The sequence below is a fragment of the Berkeleyomyces rouxiae genome (assembly GCF_048999995.1).
Source record: "Berkeleyomyces rouxiae strain 22BRR77 chromosome Unknown BrBRR77_ptg000009l, whole genome shotgun sequence".
Classification (NCBI taxonomy): domain Eukaryota; kingdom Fungi; phylum Ascomycota; class Sordariomycetes; order Microascales; family Ceratocystidaceae; genus Berkeleyomyces; species Berkeleyomyces rouxiae.
In genome coordinates this window covers 765,158-789,531 of record NW_027396499.1, presented here as the reverse complement: position 1 = coordinate 789,531, position 24,374 = coordinate 765,158, and the positions used below count along the sequence as shown (strand labels likewise).

At 53.6% G+C, this 24,374-nt stretch overlaps 9 protein-coding genes across 9 annotated transcripts; 6 read left to right on the top strand and 3 right to left on the bottom strand.

Annotated features, from left to right (window-relative positions):
- Positions 1–66: 66 nt before the first annotated feature.
- On the bottom strand, positions 67–1,144 carry BROUX77_006803 (uncharacterized protein; the record flags this gene model as incomplete). Its single annotated transcript, XM_073751828.1, has 4 exons — positions 67–472; positions 631–650; positions 785–857; positions 1,095–1,144. 4 exons carry the CDS (start codon positions 1,142–1,144, stop codon positions 67–69), a joined length of 549 nt encoding a protein of 182 aa, XP_073602950.1.
- Positions 1,145–3,120: 1,976 nt separating this feature from the next.
- BROUX77_006802 (uncharacterized protein) lies at positions 3,121–6,902 on the top strand (the record flags this gene model as incomplete). The annotated part of the gene is made up of 2 exons (XM_073751827.1): positions 3,121–3,597; positions 3,681–6,902. The coding sequence occupies 2 exons, from the start codon at positions 3,121–3,123 to the stop codon at positions 6,900–6,902; spliced, it is 3,699 nt and encodes a 1,232-aa protein (XP_073602949.1).
- A 2,195-nt stretch (positions 6,903–9,097) lies between these two features.
- Positions 9,098–11,250, top strand: BROUX77_006801 (uncharacterized protein; the record flags this gene model as incomplete). Its single annotated transcript, XM_073751826.1, has 4 exons — positions 9,098–9,416; positions 9,479–9,612; positions 9,678–9,944; positions 10,015–11,250. 4 exons carry the CDS (start codon positions 9,098–9,100, stop codon positions 11,248–11,250), a joined length of 1,956 nt encoding a protein of 651 aa, XP_073602948.1.
- Positions 11,251–11,851: 601 nt separating this feature from the next.
- On the top strand, positions 11,852–12,450 carry BROUX77_006800 (uncharacterized protein; the record flags this gene model as incomplete). Its single annotated transcript, XM_073751825.1, has 3 exons — positions 11,852–11,865; positions 12,003–12,052; positions 12,143–12,450. The coding sequence occupies 3 exons, from the start codon at positions 11,852–11,854 to the stop codon at positions 12,448–12,450; spliced, it is 372 nt and encodes a 123-aa protein (XP_073602947.1).
- Positions 12,451–13,097: 647 nt separating this feature from the next.
- BROUX77_006799 (uncharacterized protein) lies at positions 13,098–13,853 on the bottom strand (the record flags this gene model as incomplete). The annotated part of the gene is made up of 1 exon (XM_073751824.1): positions 13,098–13,853. One exon carries the CDS (start codon positions 13,851–13,853, stop codon positions 13,098–13,100), a length of 756 nt encoding a protein of 251 aa, XP_073602946.1.
- A 1,526-nt stretch (positions 13,854–15,379) lies between these two features.
- Positions 15,380–16,858, top strand: BROUX77_006798 (uncharacterized protein; the record flags this gene model as incomplete). Its single annotated transcript, XM_073751823.1, has 4 exons — positions 15,380–15,575; positions 15,699–15,730; positions 15,817–16,095; positions 16,163–16,858. 4 exons carry the CDS (start codon positions 15,380–15,382, stop codon positions 16,856–16,858), a joined length of 1,203 nt encoding a protein of 400 aa, XP_073602945.1.
- Positions 16,859–17,644: 786 nt separating this feature from the next.
- On the top strand, positions 17,645–18,917 carry BROUX77_006797 (uncharacterized protein; the record flags this gene model as incomplete). Its single annotated transcript, XM_073751822.1, has 2 exons — positions 17,645–17,996; positions 18,073–18,917. 2 exons carry the CDS (start codon positions 17,645–17,647, stop codon positions 18,915–18,917), a joined length of 1,197 nt encoding a protein of 398 aa, XP_073602944.1.
- A 564-nt stretch (positions 18,918–19,481) lies between these two features.
- Positions 19,482–20,900, top strand: BROUX77_006796 (uncharacterized protein; the record flags this gene model as incomplete). The annotated part of the gene is made up of 2 exons (XM_073751821.1): positions 19,482–19,782; positions 19,867–20,900. The coding sequence occupies 2 exons, from the start codon at positions 19,482–19,484 to the stop codon at positions 20,898–20,900; spliced, it is 1,335 nt and encodes a 444-aa protein (XP_073602943.1).
- A 456-nt stretch (positions 20,901–21,356) lies between these two features.
- On the bottom strand, positions 21,357–23,729 carry BROUX77_006795 (uncharacterized protein; the record flags this gene model as incomplete). The annotated part of the gene is made up of 1 exon (XM_073751818.1): positions 21,357–23,729. One exon carries the CDS (start codon positions 23,727–23,729, stop codon positions 21,357–21,359), a length of 2,373 nt encoding a protein of 790 aa, XP_073602942.1.
- Positions 23,730–24,374: the final 645 nt, after the last annotated feature.

Here is a 24,374-nt window from a genome sequence, read left to right as displayed (position 1 = left end):
CAAACAAACCAAAAAAACGATCTATCAATAGCGTGCGTCATTCCCACTCTCCAACCACACTCCAGCTTATCGTGACCACTTCAACAGCCATTCAATTACTGCCTTCAGGTTTGTCTCTTCTTTGACACTAATACCGTAGCAACTGACCTCGCGATTGGTGATGCGGCTCAGTTGCATGTCTTCAATTAACTGGTCCACTGTTATCCGGCCAGCCAGGTCCGACTTGTTCCCCAAAACAAGGAGAGGGATGCCCGTGAGAGTCGGCTGCTCCATTAATGAATGAAGCTCATTTCGCGCCAGCTCCATTTGATCCGTGTCTGCAATGTCCACAATATACACAATGGCGCTGACGTCGCGACAGTATCGCTCCCACATGGCACGGAATCGGGGCTGGCCGCCGATATCCCAACACTTGAGTGTGACGTGACCTCGCTTGAGCTTTTTGAGGTTAAACCCCACTGTTGGGATTGTGCTGTGTAGGAGCATGCGGCAAAAGCCGCTAATGTTAGCCAACAATTAATGTAGATTGGTGTATGTACATACTAGAGGGTTAAAGGAATCATGGGCCTGCATGCATTGATGTCAAGTTATGCATGGTTCGGTTCAGTGTAGAAAAGTTGGCTAGCTTACTCAATAGTGAATTCTCCGCCCTGAAGTTGGGTTTTCACATGTCAGTATTCGCGAACTTGCACGCTTGAAGGGAGGGGAGCCAAGTAGATGAGAAAGCAATGGTATCAAAAGACCAGAGCAAGTTCGTATGCCAGCCATTTTAGGAGAGCCTTACTGCAAGGACACGCAGAAGAGACGTTTTGCCCGCGTTCTGAAGACCGACCAACGTAACGTCCATTTCGGTAGCCCTGTTGGGTTGTAGATTAGGGACGAGATGTTAGTCATCATATTCTCTGGGTTCATTTATAACTGCCACTAGATCTCGGTTTAATGAAGCCCAACCAAGTTGTCGTCATCCTATCAAGCCCCAAGCTAATGCTAGAGCAGAAAGCCGGTAATGTCACGGGATTTGCAACTGGCTCTGGCGACAAAAAAGCCAGCTGAATATGCCTAAACGCCATAGGAAGAGCATATAGCGCACTCACCAAAACGTTCTCATGAGCCATTCATAAACAGTTCGAAAAAGGGTGGCCATTTTGGCGGCGGTGATGCAGATATGGGAAAGTATCCTAGACTGTTGGGCCGGTATAAGAAGAGCTTCAGTTGGTCGTATCGCGGGATGCGAAGTTGAAGATGGCAATTTCGGCGTGTTGCTAGAGTGGCTCGTTGTGCTATGCCCAATATGAGGGAGCCCCCAGACGAAAAAGGACACAGGGTGAGATTACTAGCGGAAAAGAGGAATAGGCGATGACGATATGTCGGAGAGGGAAAGAAAAGAGGGCTGTGGCTTAGAAAAAAACAAAGAGAGAAAAGGAAGAATCAAGCAGGGAAATATAATTTGTATTTCTTCAGAGGTTCTACAGCACGGGTGTGCTGAGAGTCAGTGAGCCTGTCGCCTAGCATAGGGCTAACTCCAGAAGGTCAAGGCCTATAAAAATAGCAAAATTCGTTACCTCAGGGCATCATGGACATGAATTTCTGCCATGAGACTATCCACACATGAAATCTGCAAGCCTACTAGACCTTGACCACAGCTTTCAAACCAACGTCGTTGATCTCTTTTTAGAATTCCCTTGAAAACAAGCAACCAGCCGCTACAGTTCCAACGCTCACGGTGCGCCTGTGACGGTGACGATATATTGGCAATCGCAGTACTTCTGGCGGCTACTTGTGCACTGTATGACACACCCGCCTCTTTCTTTCCACATCCCCTCGCCCATGTGCTTCTCTTCCATCTATGTGGTTTCGGCTGGGTTGTCTTAGACGGACTGGATAATGCAGTTGAAGCGTCGTTTCCCCTGCCTGGATCTTTGTACACAGAGCAGTCTGAGATTCTGAGAGTCAGCGTTAAACAAACTCATGACGCCTCTGTAACAGGGCTTCTCCATGCGCCGTCGGCCAGGTCTTTCCGCCGTTATGTAACTATGAAGATGTGCTGCTGTGTGTGGATGCCGCTACCTGTCTTCAGATCGTTGCCAAACTTGCAGAAACAAGGCTCGCGGGCTCCTGGACCAGGCAGATACACAGCACATGGGTGGCTCGAGCACAACAGTCGCCATGATAGCAGTGTCGCTTGCCTAGCCTTTTTCAATCGGCCGGGGCCCTGGTTTTCCGTCTGCTTAGTTCTCTTGCCGTTTTGCCATAAGCTGACGAGAGAACTGAACTCCAACATCTGCTCTGTAACTCGACGTCATGCATGCAGGCGAGGGACATTGCCGCTACCGAGCTAGCTTGCCGTCCAACTTGCGACTTTCTGCTGTTCGCCTTTGGCGATCCCGGAACCATCCAAGTGTTTGGCAAAAATGACCAGCCAGTACAATTTACGAAACAATCCAGTTCCAGTGTGTACTGTAAAGACGTTGCTCATGCGCCGCCATCCAGGCCCAGAGAGCCTAGTGTCTTACCCGATCTGTAGATAGCTTCTGGTAACTTGTGTTTATGAAACACTCGCTTGGGAATAGGAATCTGGTGTACTTGTTCACGTTCAACAGCATTGTGTTATTATGTAGTTTAATTGTTATATAGTTAGAGGAGACTTTGTTAAGTGCATGCATCTATTCATAGTTGAACAGCATAATTAGGGTCTTGCAGCATTCAGCTAGGGTTTTAGCCTGCAGGTCTGCCCCACTACTGACAGGGGCCTGAAAGTCGGTGAGCGACCCATTGGCCCGATAAGCTCACAATCCTTTATCGATAACTATCACGTGTGGAACAACTCAGAAATTTTTTTCTGCCGAGAATCTTGCGACAAAATTTAGAGAGTCTTTGCGATGCTGCGATAAGCCTGGCAATCTGGTACAGTCGCCAGAGTTTGACGTTGTCGCTTGTTATTCTTTTTCATTTGCTCGGCTGAAGTTGTTGCCGCATACAAGACAGCCTTGGGTGCTCTAGACTCCACACATCTCGTCGCGTGCTCTTCAGTCAGCGCTTCTCCTCGTCCGTCGACCCCTCCATCTTCCTCTGAGAGTCTTGGTATAACAGCCAAGCTCTCTCTTCCCAGACTCCTCGACAATGGCGCCCTCAGCTACCTCCTCAAAGTCTGGCACCAACACAGAATGGGACTACCAGTACAACACTCTCCGCCGTGAGAACCTGTTTAGAAACCCGCCCACAGACCACTCCGCCTACCCCTTGTTACAACAGGCCGTCAACCCGCACATTGAAGCATTCGATGCCATCTTCAAATCTAGCTCCGGCCGCAGTCTGATGGACCACGCCATTGCCGACATTGGCAGAAAGGTCTTTGCCGACAATGCTGAGGGCACGCGCAACCAGCTTTCTGTGCGCATCAAATCGGTGGACATGCAAAAGTGCTTCCTGCCTCCCTCCAACACCTTCGCTAAGAACCGCGAAATCTACCCCTCCGAATGCAGAGAGCGTCATGCTACTTACCGCGGCCGTCTGACTGCCGTGTTCGAGTACCAGATCAACAATGGCGAGCCCCGCGAGTTCCAGAGAGACTTGGGTCTGGTGCCTATTATGGTCAAGGTACGATAAACACCGACTTTGGACTTCTTGCTCCGGGACACTTCTTTTTACTTGGTTACTAACTACCACGTCTCCTTCTATAGTCAAGGAAATGCCACCTGCGCGGCTTTTCTCCCGCCGAGCTTGTCAAGCACAAGGAAGAGTCCGAGGAGATGGGCGGATACTTCATCATCAACGGTAACGAGAAGCTTATCCGTCTGCTCCAGGTCAACCGCAGAAACTTCCCTCTCGCCGTCGTCCGTCCCAGTTTCACGAACAGAGGTGTCGGCTATACCCAGTACGGTATCATCTTCCGCTCGCTGCGCCCCGACGAAACATCGCAAACCAACGTGCTGCACTACCTGAACGATGGAAATGTCACCTTCCGCTTCTCATGGCGCAAGGCCGAGTACCTGTTGCCAGTTGTTATGCTGCTCAAGGCTCTGGTTGACACGAGCGATCGCGAAATCTTCGAGGGGCTGATTGGCCCCGCTGGCTCCAAGGCTGTCGAAAACACCTTCTTGACCGACCGTGTGGAGATTCTGCTCCGTACCTTCAAGACCTACAACTTGCATACAAAGGACTCCGTTCGCGCATACATTGGTGAAAAGTTCCGCCCTGTGCTCGACGTGCCCGAGACCATGTCCGACTACGATGTTGGTACCGAGTTCCTACGCAAGGTCGTTCTCGTGCATCTGGGCAACACCAACGTGACCCAGGAGCAAGACTATGACAAGTTCAAGCTGCTGCTGCTCATGGTCCGTAAGCTGTACGCCATGGCTGCCGACGAGTGCGGTGCCGACAATGTCGATGCCGTCCAGAACCACGAAATCCTGCTCGGCGGCTTCCTGTATGCCCAAATCATCAAGGAACGTTTAGACGAGATTGTTGGCCATAGTCTGCGCCTGGCTCTGAACGAATACATGCGTAGCAATCCGGCCAACAACTTTGCTTCTAGCGGCTTCCAGGCGGATTTCCCTACCAAGGTCTTCCGCAAGGTAAACGACAACATTGGCCGTGCCATGGAATACTTCATGTCAACGGGTAACCTGTCGTCTCCTACCGGTCTGGATTTGCAGCAGGCCAACGGTTTCACTGTTGTTGCTGAGAAGCTGAACTTTATGCGTTTTATTTCTCATTTCCGCATGGTTCACAGAGGTTCCTTCTTCGCTCAGCTCAAGACTACTGCCGTGCGTAAGCTGCTGCCCGAGTCGTGGGGCTTCCTGTGCCCTGTCCACACTCCTGATGGTTCTCCTTGCGGTCTGCTAAGTCACATGGCGCACAAGTGCAAGATCATGACGGAGGCTGTCGATGCTTCAGCCATTCCGGCCCTCGTTCACCAGCTGGGTGCTGTTGAGAGCAGTGCTGCTGCTGGCGATGAGAACGTGCCCATCATGCTTGACGGTAAAATGATTGGCTGGGCGTCTCTGCCCGTCGCCAAGCGCATTGCCGACTCCATCCGCCACTGGAAGGTTGAGGGCTCCCATAGCGTGCCCCTGTTTCTTGAGGTTGGCTACGTGCCCAAGTCCAACGGTGGCTCTTTCCCTGGTGTTTACATGTCGTCTACAGCCTCGCGTATGGTTCGCCCTGTCCGTTACCTTCCCCTGGACAAAGAAGACTGGGTTGGCCCCCAGGAGCAGCCGTACATGTCAATTGCTTGTGTTGATCAGGAGATCAAATCCGGCCAGACTCACGTCGAGTTCCTACCTACCAACATGCTGTCCATCCTGGCCAACATGACACCTTTCTCCGACCACAACCAGTCTCCTCGTAACATGTACCAGTGTCAGATGGCTAAGCAGACCATGGGTACTCCCGCAACCGCGATTGCTCACAGAACTGATCACAAGATGTACCGCATACAGACTGGTCAGACGCCTGTGGTCCGGTCTCCTCTTCACAACGCATATGGTCTAGACAACTTCCCTAACGGTATGAACTCAGTTGTCGCTGTCATTTCTTACACCGGTTATGACATGGACGACGCTATGATTCTGAATAAATCATCCCACGAGCGTGGCTTTGGTCACGGTACTATCTACAAGACCCACGTGTGCAGCCTGAAGCCCGATACTAGATCACGGACAGCCCGTTCCATCACAAAAATGTTTGGTTTCCCCAAAGGCGCCTTCGTCAAGGACAAGCATCTGGATGCTCTTGATGAGGATGGTTTGCCTCATGTTGGCCGCATGGTCCGCGAGGGCGATGTTCTGTGCGCATGGCACACTATCGAAGTTGACTACAATGGCAACTATGTCAATCACGACGGCCAGGTGCACTTTGAGCTGTACAAGGACTCGGAAACTGGTTTCATTGACCAGGTGCGCCTGATTGGTGCCGAGTCTGGAACCGAGCCCCTGCAGCAGGTTTCCATCAAGATCAGAATACCCCGTGCCCCCGTGATTGGTGACAAGTTCTCGTCGCGTCACGGACAAAAGGGTGTTGCTTCCCAAAGATGGCCCTCTGTTGACATGCCCTTCACCGAGTCGGGTATGCAGCCCGACACCATCATCAACCCTCACGCTTTCCCCTCTCGTATGACCATTGGTATGTTTGTCGAGTCCTTGGCCGGCAAGGCCGGTGCTCTACATGGCCTGGCACAAGACTCCACTCCCTTCCAGTTTGACGAGACCCATACTGCTGGCGATTACTTTGGCGAGCAGCTGATCAAGGCTGGATACAACTACCACGGCAATGAGCCCATGTACTCTGGTATTACTGGCGAGGAGCTGCATGTCGACATCTACATTGGTGTAGTTTACTACCAGCGTCTGCGTCACATGGTCAACGACAAGTACCAGGTGCGTTCAACCGGTCCCATCGTCCAGACTACCGGCCAGCCCGTGCAGGGTCGTAAGCGTGCTGGTGGTATCCGTGTCGGTGAAATGGAGCGTGATTCGCTATTGGCTCATGGCACTGCCTTCCTGCTCAAGGACCGTTTGCTCAACTGCTCCGACTACGCCGAGGCCTGGATGTGCCGCAAGTGTGGATCGTTCCTGTCGGTGCAGCCGGTGGTGCCGCGCTTCCTGTCCAAACAGCGCAAGGTGGCGTCTGTCCGCTGCCGCAAATGTGCGGTGCGCGCTGATGAGGCCAAGGCTCACGAGTGGCAGGGCGAGACCTGGGAGGATGGTCAGGGTGTGCAGTATATTGGCGGAGACGACACATCCATGGTGGCTATCCCAGGTGTTCTCCGCTATCTTGATGTGGAACTTGCAGCTATGGGTGTCAAGCTCAAGTACCACGCTAGCCATGACGATGTGGTGCGCAAGGGCGCTAGAAAGCCGCTCAAGTGGGATGGCCAGAACCTCGGCATGGCCTCGGCCTAGTCTCCACTCTGGGATTCTCTCTCTTTTATTGGTGGTTCTGCGCTGTCTGCTGCATAAAAATGTCATTTAGGAGTTATGATGCGTGTTTGGGAAGCTCTTTTTTTGTTCTGTTTGAGCTAGGATTATGTAATTTTTGCGTCTTTGTTATGTATTATTCCAATCGCACATGTTTCATTATTGCCGCTGTGCAACGACTTTGAAGCGGATCCAATGTCAGTACTGAATTTCTGGTGCTTTCAGGCACTCTGAGCCTCTTTGTTGCCGTAGATGTGGTGGACAGTTGTAGTGGCTTCAAAAGCTATTCAGAAGATGATCTGTGTTTTTTGTCCACGCGAACCGGAACAAATAATGGAGCGCTTGCCACGTTGACTCGTCACAAGACACGGGCCAAACATTTGTGAGCTGTATGCTTGCTTTTGTACCCTGGGAAACTAATTTCTTGTGGCCAAAGACAATATAAGGCAACATGTGGCTAAGTATCACGCCAGGGAAAGCCACCATCGTCAAGGTATAAAGTGTGGGCTTTGGTCTCGACCAACGCCCCTCGATTGCGTAGACAGGGATCCCTGCAACTGACATAGCCCATTGCTGACTAACATGCAGCTCTCACTCCCGCCTTGTAGTATGTCATACACCAATAGGATGCCCATCTTGTGTGTCCAATGATCAGCGGGTGTCGCTGAGCCTTTCCCAGACCTTGTTTCCGGGGTTCACGGAATCACGCATGCTACACAAAGGTCGCCTGTCATCTCACAACCGAAGTGAGTTCATGCGGGTAATGAACCAAAATGAAGAATTTCTTATGCTAGATGCCAGCCCGAGAGAATTGTGGTTCCTGAGAAGAGTTGCAGTTTCTTATTTTGAGCTTTGTTTTGGGGCGAATAGTATTTCGGTCTCCGGCCTAAAATAGTGCGCCGTGATTCATTATTCTAGTTCGAACCATGGCCAAGTTTCACATTTTTTCTTCAGGAGTTTGAATGAGATATTATGTTGGGCGTAGATTGGTATTTCGAATCTTCACAACGGCAACTTGGAGCTCAGTACTAGAGGCATATTCATTACGGTTAATGAGATGACAAAATGACCCGGGCAACGGCATCTAAGGGGAAGAAGAAAGAAGTCAGAGTGGAGCTGGCTTGATGGCATCTCTTGTGGTCTACGGAGCCAAGATTGGGATAAAAAAGCTCAGAAAGCACCTTCAAGGGCCGAGGTCGACACATTTTGAATTATGGCTCACAAGTGAGCATTAATGCCCGGATAAATAGCACATTTGATGGAAATCTACATCTGTATCGAAGCGCTTCTAGACTTGGAACCATAGAATGCACGGTCCTCACCGCCGTGCATCCAATATGTTTACGTTACACAAGCTGCTCTAGCTCCAGGTACTCTGGGTCGTACAGGCTACTTGTCAAACCAAGTTCCAGCCAGAACGGGTGGCACGAGTACCATGCAATACGAGGCTAATCAGGCAAATATGCAGAGTGAAATGACTGTTTTGAAAGAATGGCCTTTGTCTGAGTTCTATCCAAAGCCGCTGTTCTTGGGTAATCTCGCTGGGCCCAGCAAACATGGACGGCTGGCTTCGGGCACGAGGATCGCCGAGCCTGCGTCGTGTTTCTCACGTCGCACACGAGAACACTCGACATCCAACCGTATCAGGCGCCGGAATAGCGCGCACGTGTTGGTTACCGCATTTTACCCGACGCGCTCTTGTGGCTGCCAAAACGGTCGCTCCGCCGGCCTTGGATTCGAAACTGCCCGCCCTGAGTTGCGTGTGGCTTTCGAGCCCTGGCCGGCGGCCCTGGTAGCTGCCCGCTGCTTCGTTTGTTGCACTCGCCATGGTCGCCTATTTGCGCGTCTTGGGCCTTCCGCTTTTTGTGGCAGACAAACGGCCTCTCCTGCCACACCGTTCAGTGCTCCTTCTCTGCCAGCGCGGCCTCTCACACAACGCCCAGCTGGCCAGTCTTTATTGCTTTATTGCGGGCCGATGTTTACTTACTACGCCCTTAGCCTCGGCTCTTCGCCTTTCTTAATTCTTACTTCCCGCCACTCTCGCCCATCTCTGCCAGCCAGTTTTGGGTTGTCTATATATTCCCCTCGGCTGCCACTCCAGGCCTCAAGAAAGACCCAGACACGTTTGTGCGCCATAATTTATCGTTACTCTTCATCCATACACGCTTTACACAGAATCCATGACTCGTCTTCCTATAGCCGCGGCTTATGTGGCTCTTCTCGTCCCGCTGGCAGCATCTCAGCCTGCAAATACCAGCCCATCCCATACTGGCCCATACGACTACGGCTTTGATCCCTACCACCTCATCCCGAAGCGTGATATTAATACGCCCGTTCTGGTACAGGGCATCCCGACTCCCGACGGTGTCGAGCCTCCCGTTCGGCTTGAGATCCGCCAGCTCCGCGACGACAAATATGGCTGGAACCTGTATCTCCTGGCTCTAAGCATGCTCCAGTACACAGACCAGGACGATCCGTTGTCCTACTACCAACTTGCCGGCAGGCCTCACCTTTGTTTCAAGTCGTCACCGGTTACCGAGAGCTAACCTATTCTTCCATAGGTATCCATGGCATCCCCTTTCAATCTTGGAACGGCGTTGAGCCCAAAAGCTCGCAAACCAAGAATACTGGCTATTGCACACATGCTTCAGTTCTATTTCCTACTTGGCACCGCCCTTATCTTGCCCTTTTCGAGGTTAGACAATCTGACACGCTTGCCTAGAGGCCTTCTCCTAATCATTGTCTGATCCGTCGCTCTAGAAAACCCTTTATTCGCATGTACAAAGGATTGCTACATGGTTCCCTAACACGACAGAGCGCGAGCTCTACATGAAGGCTGCCGAAACCTGGCGTATGCCATACTGGGATTGGGCTCTGGACCCCCCGGATGATGAAAGCATCTTTGTCCCTGAGTTTATGACTCCTGGCATTAAGGTCAATGGTCCAGCTGGCACTCAGTACATTGCTAATCCGCTATATAGCTACCGCTTCAACCCACTGGATACTGCTTCTTTTCACTATGTCGGGGTAAGTGCACACATCGCACATGCATACAGCCATCATCTGCGTGTCTAGACAAGCACTAAAGGTTAAACAGTTTCAAGCGTGGAAATCAACACAACGTTATCCCACTTCAAATACAGCCGACGCATCGTCCCAAAATGCACTTGCCGCCAAGGAGTTAGATGCCCAAACAAATTCTCTTCAGCAGCGCATTTTTACTCTTCTTTCGCGAAATGAAGGATACCATGCCTTTAGCAGCAAGGTTTTTAACACCACCGAAGGCCGCCCGCATGAGTCTATTGAGGCGATTCATGATGTCATTCACGTTTCAACAGGTGGTAGAGGTCACTTGTACTATATTCCATTCTCGGCATTCGATCCCATTTTCTTTCTCCATCACACCAATGTCGATCGGCTCACAGCCATCTGGCAAACCATGTACCCAGATGAGTGGATCACGGAGTATCCTGCTGGAGAAAACAGCTACACCACCGAAGTGGGCGATATAGTAGATGCAGATACACCACTGACGCCCTTTTACTCGGATGCTGAAGGCAAATTTTGGACGTCCAACATGGCTAGAGATACCCGAACCTTTGGCTATGTCTACGATGACACTGAAGGACATCCTCTCAACAACAGCAGCGCCTCAATGTCTCGCAAAACTCTGGTCTCTGCTATAGTAACCAAGTATGGCCATGCTGGTGTTGGTGGTATTATACATGCCATGAAACGCAGAGATACAGGCGCTGACCCCCGTCGCTGGCGCACCAAGTTCCGAGTGCAAGAGGGCAAAACGCTTGACGCTGCGCCTGATTTGTCAAGACACTCCATGATCCCAGATCCTCCTGCCGAGGCGATAATGAATGGCGATCAGTATTCCGAATGGCTCGTTAATGTCAACGTACCCAATAGAGCGCTCGAATCAACATTTGCTATCCACTTCTTCCTCGGCCCTCCTCCCGAGACGCCTAGACAGTGGGGGTCTGCTCAAAATCTAGTCGGAAGTGTCAGTGTTTTCGCCATGTTGGGTATGGGCAATCCAATGAACCAAATCGTCGGCACGGTTCCTTTGACATCTGCCCTATTAAAGATAGTTTCCATGGGCTGGATTCTGAGCTTGGACGAGCAAAATGTGCTTCCATTCCTACAAAAGAACCTCCACGTTCGTGTGGCCAAGGACAGCACAGACGCCGTTGAGCCAGACAAGGTTCTGGGACTCGTCATCAAAATTGCAAAGGCTGAGGTCAAGATTTCTGCCTCGGAAGAAGAGCTTCCAAGTTGGGGACCAGTGCAAGACCTGTTTACAATGCCTCCAAGTCTCAACTAATACGATATGGCATAGAGATTTGCTTGGGATACCAGGCATACATGATCATTTTTAGCATTACAGGTATCGATACGTGAAGTCTTAGCAGTCAATAAATAGCCATGTTGAAAATATCACACGATATCCCTTATTTAGACAAGTCGTAGGTATATTGGCAACGAGATGAGGTGAGGTTGGTGGTTGATTTGGTTGTTGAACATTATCACGTGATGGACTAATTGTGGGGCAGCAAGGCCAAGCTGCAAGAAATGGCGGGCATCTCAAATTTCTTCAGCCTTGGGGACCTTTCCAACGCCAGCCAAGCTATATTCCACTTGGGGACAAGTCTTTCTTTACCTTGTGTTCTTGAGTTCTTCTCCTGCTTCACCAATCGCTAATTCGCATTTTCTCGGCGCCCAAACCGGCTTTCTAAAATTCCCACCGAACAACCTAGGGACCCTCTCTTGGTTTTCCCCAGCAAACCGACTTAAAGCAAAGGGACAACTTCACGCATTGGCACCAACAGTGGCTCTTTGCTGGTGGAATCTGTCGCAGCGCATATCTCCCATTATCTTATTTTCTCTAACCCTCTTGGTACCGTTTGGGACGCACAGTATCCAACATGAAGCTAGTCAGGTATGTCGCTGAGCACGTGCTTTGGAGATGGGGGACGGGCCTGGGCCTGAGTCTGGGACAAGACCAGAGGACAATGAGCCTATGCCCAAGGCTTGCTGTCGCTTGTGGAGGAAGTGAAGTGCTAACTGCGCCTTTAGATTTTTGATGAAGTGCCAGAATGAGACGGTGACAGTCGAGCTCAAGAATGGTACGTCATGTGCTCCCTGTGACGGGAAATACTCCGCCATAGCAAGCCGAGAACCATCTCCCTACTAACACACACGTCCTCCATGACCAGGTACCATTGTGCACGGGACCATCACGTCCGTGTCGCCGCAGATGAACACAGCGATGCGCAACGTCCGCATGACGATTAGCGGCCAGGACCCCCTCTCTCTGGACTCGATGAACATCCGCGGCTCGACCATCCGTTACTTCCTGCTGCCCGACTCTTTGCCGCTGGATACGCTACTGATTGATGATGCACCCAAGCCCAAGAACAAGGCGCGCAAGGAGGCCGATCGGGGAGGCCGCGGTGCTCCCCGCGGTGGCCGCGGCGGTAGAGGGCGGGGAGGCCGTGGTAGAGGAGGCCGCGGTCGCATGTAAGGAGCGCCGCTGCCTCTGGGAAAACAGGGAACACAAGAGGGGAAAAGGGCCATTGGTCCCCGTTAGCCGTTGGACTCTTGCAGTGCCTCTTCCGAGAATTGCACCCAAGGGAGTGAGCCAATGTGTGGGCCTTGTCCGTTCTCTTATTTCCGGGACTAGGGTCTTGATACTTGGCCGTCTTTGAGGGAGTTCAGCACAGGGCTCACAGGAAACAGTCGTCCCCTCATCTCACTTCCATGAAAGAAGGTGCTCCTGTGTACAACCAAAGGGGCAGATAGAGGTGCGGTGGTGAAGGTTCATCGCCGGTTGCTTTCTTTATTTCGTTTTTGTTACATCTTCTGACCATATCTTTCATTCTTCGGCTCTGGTTGTTGTTGGTTTTGTTTTTCTCTCTAGCTACTCTATGTTTTTTTTCTTGTTCTTGCTTGCTTTTACTTTATTTTTTCAGAGGGCTTCAATAGGATCTCCTGGCGTTGGGGCTTTGACCAAGACGAGAAAAAGAAAATCTAAACAAAGATGCAGAGAGTCAGTGGTGAAGAGACACGGCCCTCTCATGATTCTGATACTGCTGTTCTCTGTGCTTGTCCATCCATGGCTCCCCTGTGTATGTACTTGGCCGATCGTATATCCTCTTCGACAAGCTTCCCTTAATCTCTCCAGATCCTCACTATTTGCAGCTTCTCCCAACCCGCCGTCTTACCGCTCGTTCCAACAGTCTCAGCCCTCCATGTCGGCCCCAAAGCCCGTATTTTCTCCTTGACCTGTTCTGGCTGGTTTTGCCTACACAGCAATATATACGCGACGCCGCGATCTGAAAGGACATCCGGCAACGAATCCAGCACTTTATCCGTCGTCTCCATGCCTTCCTTGCCGCCCGCATAGGCCAGGGCAAGAAAGTACTCATCCTCCTCGAACTGCGCATGCGAGTCCTTGGTCCCCGCCTGACCCTCTGCCGATGCCGGCGGCTCGCTCGGCATTTCCGGCGTCGGCACATACGGCGGGTTAAACACCAACACGTCGACGACGCCACGGCGCCACGGCCCGAAAAGATCTGCATTGGTCGCACAGGCAAACGCCGCGGCGCTGTCGGCGTGCGCCACGCGCGCCTTGCTCACCGTCGCCACCGTCGCTCGGCACGCGTGCGGGTTGATGTCCGTCGACGCCGTGAGCACGTTGGCGTGCCCGAATATCAGCTGCGCGTGCGCCGTCACAAAAGCCAGCACAACACCCGAGCCCGAGCCGAGCTCCAGCACGAGCGGCGCCGCCGCTGACGCGGGAAAGTGCTTTGATAGCCAGGACGTCTCGCTCGCCGCCGATAGCGTGTCAAGCAGCAGGAACGAGTCCTCGGCGGGCTCGTAAACCCGCTCAATCGGCACGTGGGAAGTGTCCGGTGTGGGCAGCATTGTGGCAAGAAACGAGTAGCAAGGCACCCTTGAGATGTTGGATGTTAGGAGTAGGATGGCGGGGAGAGAGAAAAGCTCGACGTTGAATGTGGGGTTTACCCAAGTTCGGGGCCACCAAAAAAATGAGACCTGGAAATGCAAATTTCAAGCAAACGACTAGCTTTTCCCGCGCAAAAAATTGAAGCGCAAAGACGGCCGACTGAGGCGCAAGTGAAGATGAAAATAAATTTTTTAAAAAAAAAAAAAAAAAAAAAAAAAAAACAAAACAAAAAGACTAAACGAACATCAAAAGCGATGACCTTAGAGGTTGTGATGGGGTGAACCGGGATCGAACCGGTGACCTTTAGATAACGTCTCTTGCGAGATTGGCTGAAGTTTGTGGCTTCAGTCTAACGCGCTCCCAACTGCGCCACCGCCCCATTAGTCGTTGATAGTTGTAGCGTTAAGATCATCTAAAGGTGAAGAAAATCTAGATTTTTTGCGTGTATTTTGGGTCAGCATCGCCATATCCTACATTTTGAGACTTCTACGGGTATGATCGGGATGCTGGGCCGTTGGTTGTCTCAATCTTGAATTGTCCCATGGTTAAATGTGAATGCATGTCATGTCACCAGCCACGACATTGTGTACTTGGCAGGGGTAGCCTGAACCATTTTTATTTTACGTTGCTGGCAGGTGACGCCAGCTGTCACACTAAATCGCAATGCCCCGCGATGACTCTCGGTCAGGATGTCCCTGTCAGTCAACGCCGTGGCCGACGACATGGATTCCGGACCGGCTAGTGTGCCTCTGCTGTCTCCTAGGAGACAGGAAACGTGGGCGTGGGGCTGGGACTGGGACTGGACACAGCGCCAGTCTGGGTTGGAGCTAGTCAGGCCAGAGTCGAGTCACGGCAAAGCACGACTCACGGCTCATGAGTCACTTGGCATGCTGATGGAGGTGTAAGAAGTGCGCCGAGGGGGCACCGCTCAGGCCCGGCCCAAGACAACACGACGAGAAGGTTACGGCAGGGCGCAGCTGATCGCGGCGGCGCTGACGGCGCTCTCGCCAGAAGCCTCACAGGGCGCAGCGTCAAAGAGTGTAAGACTAGGACGATGATGCAGATCAAGAAGGGCTAGGCGCCACGGCAAGAGCCTGCGCTGTTGCTGCGGTGGAAAAGGCCGAAGAGAATCAGGCCAGTAAGCTGGCTTCATCAACGCGCTGGTCCACAAAAAAAAGCTACGGCTGCCCCGATGTCGGTGCCTGCAGAAAAGAGAGTTTGTAGACCAGACGGCAGAAAAAAAACACAGCACCAGGGCGGTCGAGGGCAGTAAGAGCAATTGCTGCGTGCTGAATGGAGCGAGCGGCGCAAGGCCTGGCCTGGCCTGGCATCCTTCCGCTCCCTTGCCTTTTTCGTGAAGCGAATTCTTTTTATTTTCGCCGCTCCTCCTTCGATTTTTCTCTTCTTTTTTTTGTTCTCCCCCAGACTTCCTGTTCATCTCCAAGTCACACCTCTGAGTCTTCTCGCCTGCCTTCACACATTCACAATGGCCTCCCGCACTTTCTCCAGATCTCTGCGCGCCGCCCGCCAGGCCGTCGCTGTGCCCGCCGTGCAGCAGCGCACCTTCATTGCTGCCCGCTCCATTGCCCGCACTGCCGTCAAGGCTGCTGTCTCCGGCCCCTCGCAGCAGGTCCGTGGTGTCAAGACCATTGACTTCGCTGGTGTCTCTGAGGAGGTTCACGGTATGCTTGACCTCTTGTTCTGGCTGCTGCTGCTATGTGCCTCTGGCCAGTGGCTTATGCACGCCTGAAAATTTGATGCCCATTGCTGTCAGACTGCTAACCGCCTGTACCTGCTACCTGTAGAGCGTGCCGACTGGCCCCAGGCTAAGCTTCTGGTGAGTCAACCCCCAAGCATCCCCGCCGGCTTCTCTCTTGTCCAGTCACAGTTCAACTAACCAATGCCGTCTTTCCCCCACTACAGGAGTACTTCAAGAACGACACCTTCGCTCTGATTGGCTACGGCTCCCAGGGTCACGGCCAGGGCCTGAACCTCCGTGACAACGGCCTGAACGTCATTGTCGGTGTCCGCAAGAACGGCAAGTCGTGGACTGACGCCATCCAGGATGGCTGGGTCCCCGGCAAGAACCTGTTCGAGGTTGATGAGGCCATCACCCGCGGTACCATCGTCATGAACCTGCTGTCCGATGCTGCCCAGTCCGAGACCTGGCCCGCCATCAAGCCTCAGCTGGTTGAGGGCAAGGTAAGACAAGACCCCATTAGCTCTTTTTTGCTTCTTTAGCTGACAACATGTCTCTCTTTCTGTTCAGACTCTGTACTTCTCTCACGGTTTCTCCCCCGTCTTCAAGGACCTGACCAAGGTCGATGTCCCCAAGAACATTGACGTCATCCTTGTCGCTCCCAAGGGTTCCGGCCGTACCGTCCGCTCTCTGTTCCGTGAGGGCCGTGGTATCAACTCTTCCTTCGCCGTCTTCCAGGATGTGACCGGCAAGGCCGAGGAGAAGGCTGTCGCCATGGGTGTCGCCGTCGGCTCCGGCTACCTGTACAAGACCACCTTCGAGAAGGAGGTCTGCTCTGACCTGTACGGTGAGCGTGGCTGTCTAATGGGTGGTATCCACGGTATGTTCCTCGCCCAGTACGAGGTTCTGCGTGAGCGTGGCCACTCTCCCAGCGAGGCCTTCAACGAGACCGTTGAGGAGGCTACCCAGTCCCTGTACCCCCTGATCGGTAACTACGGTATGGACTGGATGTTCGAGGCCTGCTCGACCACCGCCCGCCGTGGTGCCATTGACTGGACCCCTCGCTTCAAGGATGCCCTGAAGCCCGTCTTCAACTCCCTGTACGACGCTGTCAAGGACGGTTCCGAGACCAAGCGCTCTCTGGAGTACAACGGTGCCCCCGACTACCGTGAGAAGTACGAGGCTGAGCTGGAGGAGATCCGCAACCTGGAGATCTGGCGCGCCGGCAAGGCTGTCCGTGCTCTGCGTCCCGAGAACCAGAAGTAAGTGCGAGTAAAACAACAAAAAGTTGATTTTGCTTTCTTTTACGGACTTCATTCATTCTTGGACTCATGAGTAGCAACAGCATCGCGGAGACTACATAGAAGAGAAAAAAAAGGGTTTTTGCAGACGCAATGCGCAATGTATGTATATGTATGTATAGGATTGAGCTGGGCTGTGCTGATGACAGGCGTGTGTCCCTTTATACTAAATTGGTATTTGATCCAACCTTGGGTTTTCAACAATTGCAGTCCAATTATGTGAAAGATAATTAGCCGGTCTGGGACTCCATTGTCTCCATTGTCCCTGACATGAAGTGGTAGCGTATGTTCCTGTATAACTACTTGTAGTACTTGCAACATACATTGTGTACCAATTCACGACATGTCAGTCAAATCTTTTTTTTTGTGGGTTTTCATTGTTACACACACAAAAGTTGACGTTGCAGTGATCTGCTTGTGGAAAATCTGCAACAACCGGATTCGAAGGAATTGGTCTTTTTGTGGGGGTATTTTGTGGAGATGGCCCTGTTATCGGGGGTTAGAGAACAGTGCTGTTCGTTACGTATGCATCTTAGGGTTGAGGAATGATTGCGGGGCCAAGTTACAGCGTGATGTTACTAACACGATGTCGCCATGAGATATCCAAAGCACACCAAACGGCTCTTCTTGAAGGCGTATATTGCCTCGAAACTTTGGGCAGTGACTGATTGGCACAGAATCTTTCGTGTCGACTGTATTTTCATTTACATTATCTACTTCAACACAAAACACAACCGCCATCTCCAAGCCAATGGCCGAACTCAGCACCTGTGCCCCACTCACGCGGGCCTCTGTCATTGCAGCCGCCGAGCTGATTGAGGCGCACGTGCACCGCACGCCAGTTGTGACCAACAGCACCATCGACCTGCTAGCCTCGACAGCGCGCAGGCCCGACGAGCTAGCCGGGACAGAATGGGCGGAGCGCGGCGGCGGCGCGGCGGCGGCACAACCAGTCATGCGATTCTGGTTCAAGTGCGAAAACTTACAGCGCGTCGGCGCGTTCAAGGCGCGCGGCGCATTCCATGCGATCGAGAAGCTGAAGCGCGAGCCCGGCTGGGTGCAGGGCGGGGGTGCGGGACGGGGCGTCGCGACGCATAGCTCGGGTAGGTGCCGGGGCCGGAGCCGGAGCCGGTTTCCAATGGTCTTGTGTGGATGCAGGCTAACGCTGTTGGTGTGCAGGTAACCATGCGCAGGCGCTAGCGCTGGCAGCGCGGGAGAGCGGGATCCCCGCCCATGTGGTCATGCCGTCCATCTCGCCGGCGTCCAAGATTGCAGCAACAAAGGGATACGGCGCCCACGTGTATTTCAGCGGGTCAACGGCTCCCGAGCGGGAAAGCCTCGCTGCCGAGGTCATTGCTAAGACGGGCGCTCGGCTGGTCCCGCCGTACGACCACCCGGACATCATTCTGGGCCAGGGGTCTGTCGGGCTGGAACTGCAGGACCAGGCGGGAAAGATGATTGCCGAGGCAGCGGCGCAAGGTGCAGCGACGCAAGGGAGCCGCGATTCGCGCAGAGGTAAGTTCCCGCCGGCCGGCAAGGCGCGGCTAGACGCCATCATGGCGCCGGTAAGCGGCGGCGGGCTGTTAAGCGGGATTGCGCTGAGCGCCGAGGGCACGGGGACGGTGGTGTTTGGGGCCGAGCCGTCGTTTGAGGGGGCGGACGAGGCGCGGCGCGGCTACATTACGGGCGAGCGCATCACGCGCGTCTCGAGCTTGACGATTGCCGATGGGCTGCGGGCGCCGGTGGGCGCGCTGCCGTGGGGCATCATGTACGAGCGCGGGCTGGTCAGGCAGATCTATGCGGTCACGGAAGACGAGATAAAGATGACGCTAAGGCTGGTGCTGGAGCGCATGAAGATGGTGGTTGAGCCAAGTGGCGTGGTGCCGCTGGCGGTGGCGCTGTGGAACGAGGATTTCAGGGCCATGGTTGAGAGAGAGGGCGGTGAGGATGGGTGGGATATAGGGTTGGTTTTCAGCGGGGGGAACATTGCAGTGGATGCGCTGGTGAAGCTGTATGAATCCTGAAGAAGACGGTGCAAGATAGTCCTCTCTGCATAACGGGATGACCACAGACTACGATTATGCCTTGATGCAGGATTGAAGAGACATGCCTGACAGCGATATGCTATAATCGACAGATACAATACTAGAACGATGTAGACTTGTGTACTTGGTTGCATGTACTTGTACCTGAGTTTCTGTTATGATAGCACATGCGCCATCGTCGCACAAATGTGGCGCCACCTCGCAAAAATGGCACCAGATGACTAAGCGCCATCGAGTCATCCTGCAGTCTGTGGCACGCACGGAGACGCCTCACCGACAACTTGACAAAGGCCCGGTCCGTTCCACACAGGCCCATTGGTTCTTGGACAGGACGTCAAGACCGAAAGAATAACGCGCGAATTTCGCTTTATCGCAAGGTAGACTTTCCTTTTGTTTTCTTCGCCTGCGTTGATCGCTTTCCCGTCGCTTTCCCGTCTTTTCCTTCAACACTGTTTTTTTTTACGTCTTCAAATAGAGCTTCAACCCTAACGTTGCTCATCCCCCATCACATAACCCCCTCTCCGTCATCACTATCGCTACACAATGTCTCTCACCAACGCTGAGCCTCTGCACGCCGTCCAGGCCGCCCGAACTGCGTCGCTAACCCTCGCAACGCTGCCTGTCTCCGCGCGCAACGATGCCCTAACCCTGATCCACAACCACCTCCTCGCCGCTAAGGACGAGATCCTCAGCGCCAACGCCCGCGACCTGGAGAATGCGCGCGCCGCAGCACAGGAGGGCAAGCTGAGCGCCAGTCTGGTATCGCGCCTGGACCTGGGTAAGACGGGCAAGTTCGAGGACATGCTCAAGGGCATTCTGGACGTGCGCAACCTCGAAGATCCGAGTGAGTTCCCCTGTTCTGCTGACTGACACATAAATGTTACGCCTGCTGACTCCATGACGTTCTCTCGTCGCCGCGCCCGCACAGTCGGCAAGATCTCTATGCGCACCAAGCTTGACGACGGCCTGGTTCTGGACCGCGTGTCGTGCCCTATTGGCGTGCTGCTTATCATCTTCGAAGCGCGGCCTGAGGTGATTGCCAACATCACGTCGCTGGCCGTCAAATCCGGCAACGCGGCGATTCTCAAGGGCGGCAAGGAGTCGACCGAGTCGTTTGTGGCCATCTCGCGCGTCATCTCAGACGCGCTGAGTGCGTCGGCGGTGCCCAACGACGCAGTGCAGCTCGTGACTACGCGCGACATTATCCCGCAGCTGCTTGCTTTTGACCGCTACATTGATCTGGTGATTCCCCGCGGCTCCAACGAGCTTGTGCGCTTCATCAAGGACAACACCAAGATCCCCGTGCTCGGCCACGCCGACGGCATCTGCGCGCTCTTCCTCGCGGCTGATGCGGACCCGGCCATTGCCGTCCCCGTTGTCACCGACTCCAAGACTAACTACCCCGCGGCATGCAACGCGCTCGAGACTCTGCTTGTACAGGAGGGCGCGCTGGCGACTGTCTTCCCTGCTGTGGCCCGCGACCTGGTCGCCAACGGCGTCACGCTCAAGTGCGACGCCGCCGCCAGGGCGGCCCTGGCAGCCGCCGCACCCGAAATTGCAGTCGAGGGCGCTGTGGAGGCTGACTTCCGCACCGAGTTCCTCGCCCTGACTCTGGCGGTCAAGGTGGTTCCGGATGTCGATGCGGCAGTGCAGCACATCAACGAGCACGGGTCGCATCACACTGAGGTCATCATCACACAGGATGAGGCTGCAGCGGAACGTTTCATGGCTGGCGTGGATTCGGCTGGCGCGTACTGGAATGCCTCGTCGCGCATGGCTGACGGTATGAGATATGGTTTCGGCACCGAGGTGGGCATCAGCACCAACAAGATCCATAGCAGAGGCCCTGTTGGCCTGGAAGGCTTGACTATCTACAAGTACAAGATTCGCGGAGGTGGTCACATCGCCGGCATGTACGGCGAGGGCAAGAAGCAGTTCTTGCACCAAAGTCTGCCGTTTTAAGACTAGAGCACTATTGATTGCACATACACGGGGCGGAGCGTGATCACAATACGAATATTATGTTTGAACAGATGGACGTAAAGAGCGAAAAAAGATATAAAAGATGGGAACCAAAAAGTTTGAACTAGAGGGAGAATAGATGTAGGTAGAGAAAAATACACAAGGAAAAATGACATAATAGAGACATAGGAAACATCATGGAATAAGACGAAAAAAAAAGACAAGTACAAAACTCCATTTCCAACCACCCTTCAAACGAAATCCCACCTACCCAGTAAAGACATTAGGGAGAACAACAACGCTTCTCGCTGGATGACCGAGGGAAAAGAAAAGCACACAGCCTAGTACAAAGCAAGAGATTCCGTACGACATGCGCACCATATAGTCCGAGTGTCTGAAAAGACAAAGGGCTCAGCACACATCGACAGCCATTTCAGCCAGGTGGGAGTTGGGGCCTTAGCCAACACGGCGCTGGCTGTTCATTGACGGCATCATGCTCGATCTTGAGGCACCCGGCCGGGGCATGATGGCACCGCCTGGCTTGCCGCGCTCTGCCCCAGAAATACCTCTGCCTGCAGTGCCCGGGGCGCGCAGACCGCTGGCCCGGGACATGCTGCTAGTCGCAATCATGCTCATGGGTCGGGGCTTCGCGGGTGTACGGAGACTGGAGGATGGGCCATTGGACCCAGTGGAGGAACCGGATGCTGCAGAAGGAGGCCTGGAAGCCATCATATTTCCCGTGGAAGCGCGTGCGGGAGAACGGGTAGTGGGTTTAGCAGGAGTGCGTGAGACTTGGTCATAGCGATCGTGGTGTCCATACTGCTGCTGGTGTTGTTGTTGAGGTGGCGGTTGTTGCGGCGTGGGCATTGAGGCTTGCATGGCCATCATTTCTTCGGCCAGTTGAACCAGCTCACCCTTCTCAACACGTTCTTGTTCGAGCATCTGTCGCAGGTCGCCGTTGTCGCGGGAAACCTCACGCAGAACAGCTTCTAGCTTGTCGACCTCTGCTTCGAGCTGGCGGAGAGTAGCCTGGTCATGAGCAGCCTGGATTCTACGTTGTTCCTCAGCCTGTGCCTGTGCAGGGTCAACTTTGGGTGTTTGATCCTGCTTGCTGCCGCGGAGACGGTCATTCTCCTGCTCAAGGCCAATGATCTTGGTCTCTAATTCGGCCACCCGCTTTTCCCAGCGGACTTCGTAGCTTTTCTTGAGCGCAGCAACCTTGGTTTCATGTTTGCCTTTGTATAGGGTGTGGAGCTCACGTGCCACTCTCTCGACGGCAACTTCGACATCACGAGCAGTGGCGGCGGCAGGTGACCGGGAAGCCACGCCCTTGGCGCCTCCAGGGGCAGAAGCTTGTGCGGCGGCAGCCTGCAGTTGTTGCTGGCCAGCACGCATGCCCGCCATCTTGCTTTCGGCCTCCTGGGCCATCATTTCGGCCATTTCACGACGGCCTTCGCTTTCATTGAGCTTGGATTCAAATTCGTCGCGCTCGCGGTGGGTAGTGGCGTAATCCTCACGTACTTTGCGCAAAACAGTCTCCAGCTCGCGGCCGCGGCGTTCCCAGCCCTCCTTTTCAACGGCATAGGTTTCACGCATGGTACGCTCCTCGCGCATCTGCTCCATGCTTTCGCCAACGCGCTTTTCAGCATCGCCGACAGCGGCCTTGAGAGATTGGACTTCAGCCTCTTTACCCAGTAGTGATGCCTTGAGACTGCTAATCTCGGATAAAAACTGAGACTTGAGTGATTCGAGCTCTCGCGGGGTTACGCTGGGGATGCTGCGAGGAGTAGGCATGGGGGGGATATCAAAATCAAGCAAGTTGCCCTGGCGGGCAGGCGTGGCAGCGGAGTAGGCATCGTAAGGCTGAGTTTGGTCGGAAGATACAGACGGCATCATGGAAACTGGGCGGCGGGATGGGGTCTTGTTGAGACTACCGTTGGGGTGACGGAGATTATCGGTAAAATCCATAAGTAGATTCGTAGTGTTGTTGTTGGATGAAAGATCTGTAGATGAAGGGCCGCGGGATCTGGAGACTGACTGGCCGTGGATGTCCGGGCTCTGGCCTAGGCGGATAGCAGAGAAGTTGCTGTAGTTGCTCACATCGTTATCATTGGCAACTGTCGACTCGTCGTCCTCCATTATCACGTCGTGATCATTTTGCATGGTCATGGGAACACTGGCGCTGTTGGGATGCGCAGGGGGGGTCATGGCCTTGTCTTCGTCCTCAAAGATCTGAATGGCTTTGGCCAAGTTTCCATTGTCGAGAAGGGCCTCGCCAATGCTCAGAGTCGGCCTGTCGGGCGATGCAGAATGGGCGGTGGTAGCCTCGCTGCCAGCTCTGGTGCGGGTTTGGGAGGCCGGACTGGTCACACGTACAGGGAAGCGCTTTTCAGGGAACTTGCGCGGGCTGCGGACAGTTTTTTCCGAAGGCGAAATGGGGTGGTTGGAGCTGATGCTGGTGCGGAAGTTGTTGTCGCCAGATCCCGAGCCAGAGCCAGCAGAGCCAGTGGAACAGGCCGAGGGGCTTCGGACATCGGCTCCGCCAAGCAGCTTGAGTGGAGACAGCTCAGTTCCGGACATGACGCGGGACATGCGGTGGTCGGGACGCGACTGAGAGGTCTGGGAGTAGTTTTCACCGCCAACAGAGCCCGGGGCGGTGGTTTGCGCCTCGGCTAAACCGTCGGCCATGACCATGTTGGACTGGGCAGCAAAGGGGCGCTTGCAAGGGAGAATAGTGGCGGAAGAGATCGAAGGCGTGTTATCAGACGCAGAAGCAGAAGAAGCAATATTTAGACTAGACTCGGAAGCAAGCGTAAGGGGTGTGGCCATTATGGGCGTAGCAAAGGCGAAAACACAAGGCAAAGCAGTAAATGCTGTCGCGTAGGAGGCGTGAAAACAAAGAATGCGAAAGGCGAGCAAACCAGGGAGGCGACGATGCAGTCTGCCGAGGCGAAAGGAAGTCTCTGTGGTGCGCTGGCGAGAATGCGAGGCTCTGGATAGCGAGGCTCAAGATGGCAAATGCTGATATCAAATATGGAATGGATTATCGTTGCGCGTCGAATCGTTCGTGATTGCAGGCTCTCGTACAAGGTTCGTATCGTGATCGTTAGAATAACGTGGGATAAGTGGTGATTGTAGGATGTCGGTACAGCAGGCTTTTGGGCGAAGCAAAAAAAACCGAAGAAAGGGGAATCGCAGTCAGACAGGCGTATATTGAATCACAATCAGACCAGACCAGCACGTCCAGGTGAGGAGGGGAAGGGGGGAAGAGAGAAGGGAGAAGGGGGAGGGGAGAGGGGCACAAAGATGATGATGGAGGGCGTAAGAAAAGCAGGGAAAATCAAGCAAGCGTAGCAAAGCCTGTTGCTCAGAAAAAAAAAGAAAGAGAGAGGAGCCGAGAAAGCAGAGAGCGCAAATCAATGTTGATGATGCAGGACGGGCGCCGAGGGCGAGTCTGCAGAGATGTTTTTTGTA